Here is a 2,373-nt window from a genome sequence, read left to right as displayed (position 1 = left end):
TTTTTTTTTTTATATATATATACTTATATTATTACTTGTAAATATTTTAAACAACCAGATTGAATGAAACCCTTTTTAGAAGATGAATTTTTGGGTAATAATTTTGAAAACTGAAGAATGGAATATTTGGCAAGGGGCCAAGTGGATTTAATAAAAATAGGTTGTAAAGCATTTATATCTGTTATTTTTTGTATGATTAATTTTAATGCCTCTTTAATTTTTTTCTTTAGATCATCAGAAGAATCGTTAGAGTTATATAGGTTGACTAGTATAATTAATAAATTTTCATCTGCAATTTTTTTTGCATGTTCAGTTGAATGTTTCCCTATATTTCCTAAGGTCCATACAGTTGCCGATTTTATATAATCTTGTGATTCTTGTAGAAGACATTTTTTTAATACAGTTATAGTATTAGCAAAAATAATATTTAAACTTAAAGTTTCCGAGAAAGATGATATAAAGCCTATACATAATATGGCGGGTAATTTCATATGATCTTTGGATATATTAATAAAATCACAAAGAAAAGGTATTGTTCCTGCTCTTGTAATAATTTTACAAATATCTTCATTATGTTTACTCATTTCTTTTAAACAATTTGCACAATTCTTTTTAACGATATCATCATTATCTTTTAATAAATATAAAATTTTAGGAAATACATCATTCTCAATTATTAATTCTGTTAATTCATCTTTATGTTTAGCTATATTAGAAATACAATTACATGTATATCTTTTTATATATATATCATTATTATCTAAAAATTTTATTAAATTAGATAAACAATTATTATCAACTATATTTTTTGCTATATCTGTTGAATGTTTAGAAAGTTCAGATAACATATTAATAGAACACTTAATTAAATTATTATCTTTTTCTTGTAAACATAAAATTAATAAAGGTATAATACCTTTATTCACAACAATATTCGATAATTCCTCATCATTTTTTATAATAGCACATAATGTATTTATATAGGATTCTTTTAATTTTATATCATACTCATATAAACCATCAATTAAATAGTCTATACAATTATCTTCTCCTACTATTTTTGCTAACTTCTCATTATGTCGAGCTAAACATTGTAATGTATATGCGCTATTCTTTCTGTAGTTCTTATTCTCATGTTTTAAACAGTATATTAAATGCGGTAATATATCGTTTTCAAGAATTGTTAATGCTATTTCTTCAGAATGGCTAGCTAGCTTCCCTAAAATTAAAGTAGCATTTTGTTGTACGATGGGTACCTTGTCTAATATTAAAGGACGTAATAAAATTATTATATCTGTATTTATTAATATTTCTATATTGTGAGACTTTAAACAATAGTCACAAACATTCTGTGTAAATTGAATCCTAGATCTATTGTACTCTTCAAATATTTGCTGAATAACTTTGCTCATCTTTTTATATCACAACAAAAAAAATTAAAAATATAAAAATATAAAAATATAAAAATATAAAAATACATACATATATATATATATATATATATATATATATATATATATAAAATATTTTTTTGTGCAAATTCAAGAGAACAAGAAGAAAAAAATAAAGAAATTTTTTTTTTTTTTTTTGGATGTGAATAACTATAATATAAATGAATATTCTATATATAAAACCCTCTAATCGTTTTATATTCTTTTAAGGACCTTTTAAAACTTAAAATGGGAAAAAAAAGAAAAAAAAAGAAAATAAAAGAAAATAAAAGAAAATAAAAGAAAAGAAAAGAAAAGAAAATGAGAAAGAGAAAGAGAAAGAGAAAGAGAAAGAGAGAGGAAATGAGAAAGAAAAGGAGAAAGAAAATAAGAAAGAGGAAAAAGGAATGACATATATATACATTAATAAATATCAATAATATTATATATATATATATATATATAATATATCATGACGAAGCGTTAGAAAATTTTAAGTACCTTTATATTATTCTATATAATATTGAAAAAGTTGTCTATTTTATAAATATGTATATTAAGGACAAAAGCTATTTTTTTTTAAAATGTTAGACAAAATAGAAAAGAAAAATTATATAAATATATATATATATATATATATAATATATATTTCATTTTAGAGATAATAACATATGTTATATATATATATATTTTTTTTTTTTTATCATTCTCTATATTATCTTAATATATATATTAGAAATTCTCCTTATATATATCATGACGAAATAATAATTTCTTTTCCTTTGTACATACAATAACAAATGTCTAAAAACAAACCTTTAGTAATATATCATTTTTCAGCTTTTAATATTTTTAAAAAAAAAAAAACAAAATAATAATACCGTTATATTATATATATATATATATATATATATATATATTTATTTATTTATATGTGTTTTGT

The 2,373-nt window shown here is 20.1% G+C and overlaps 1 protein-coding gene across 1 annotated transcript; it reads right to left on the bottom strand.

Moving 5' to 3' along the window:
• Positions 1–35: 35 nt before the first annotated feature.
• PRSY57_1129200 (armadillo repeat protein PF16, putative) lies at positions 36–1,412 on the bottom strand (the record flags this gene model as incomplete). The annotated part of the gene is made up of 1 exon (XM_020114971.1): positions 36–1,412. A coding segment is annotated over one exon (1,377 nt), but the record flags the coding sequence as incomplete, so codon positions are not given.
• Between the last annotated feature and the right edge of the window lie 961 nt (positions 1,413–2,373).

The sequence above is a fragment of the Plasmodium reichenowi genome, chromosome 11, assembly GCF_001601855.1.
Source record: "Plasmodium reichenowi strain SY57 chromosome 11, whole genome shotgun sequence".
Lineage (NCBI taxonomy): Eukaryota > Apicomplexa > Aconoidasida > Haemosporida > Plasmodiidae > Plasmodium > Plasmodium reichenowi.
This window is presented reverse-complemented; position numbering and strand designations above follow the sequence as displayed.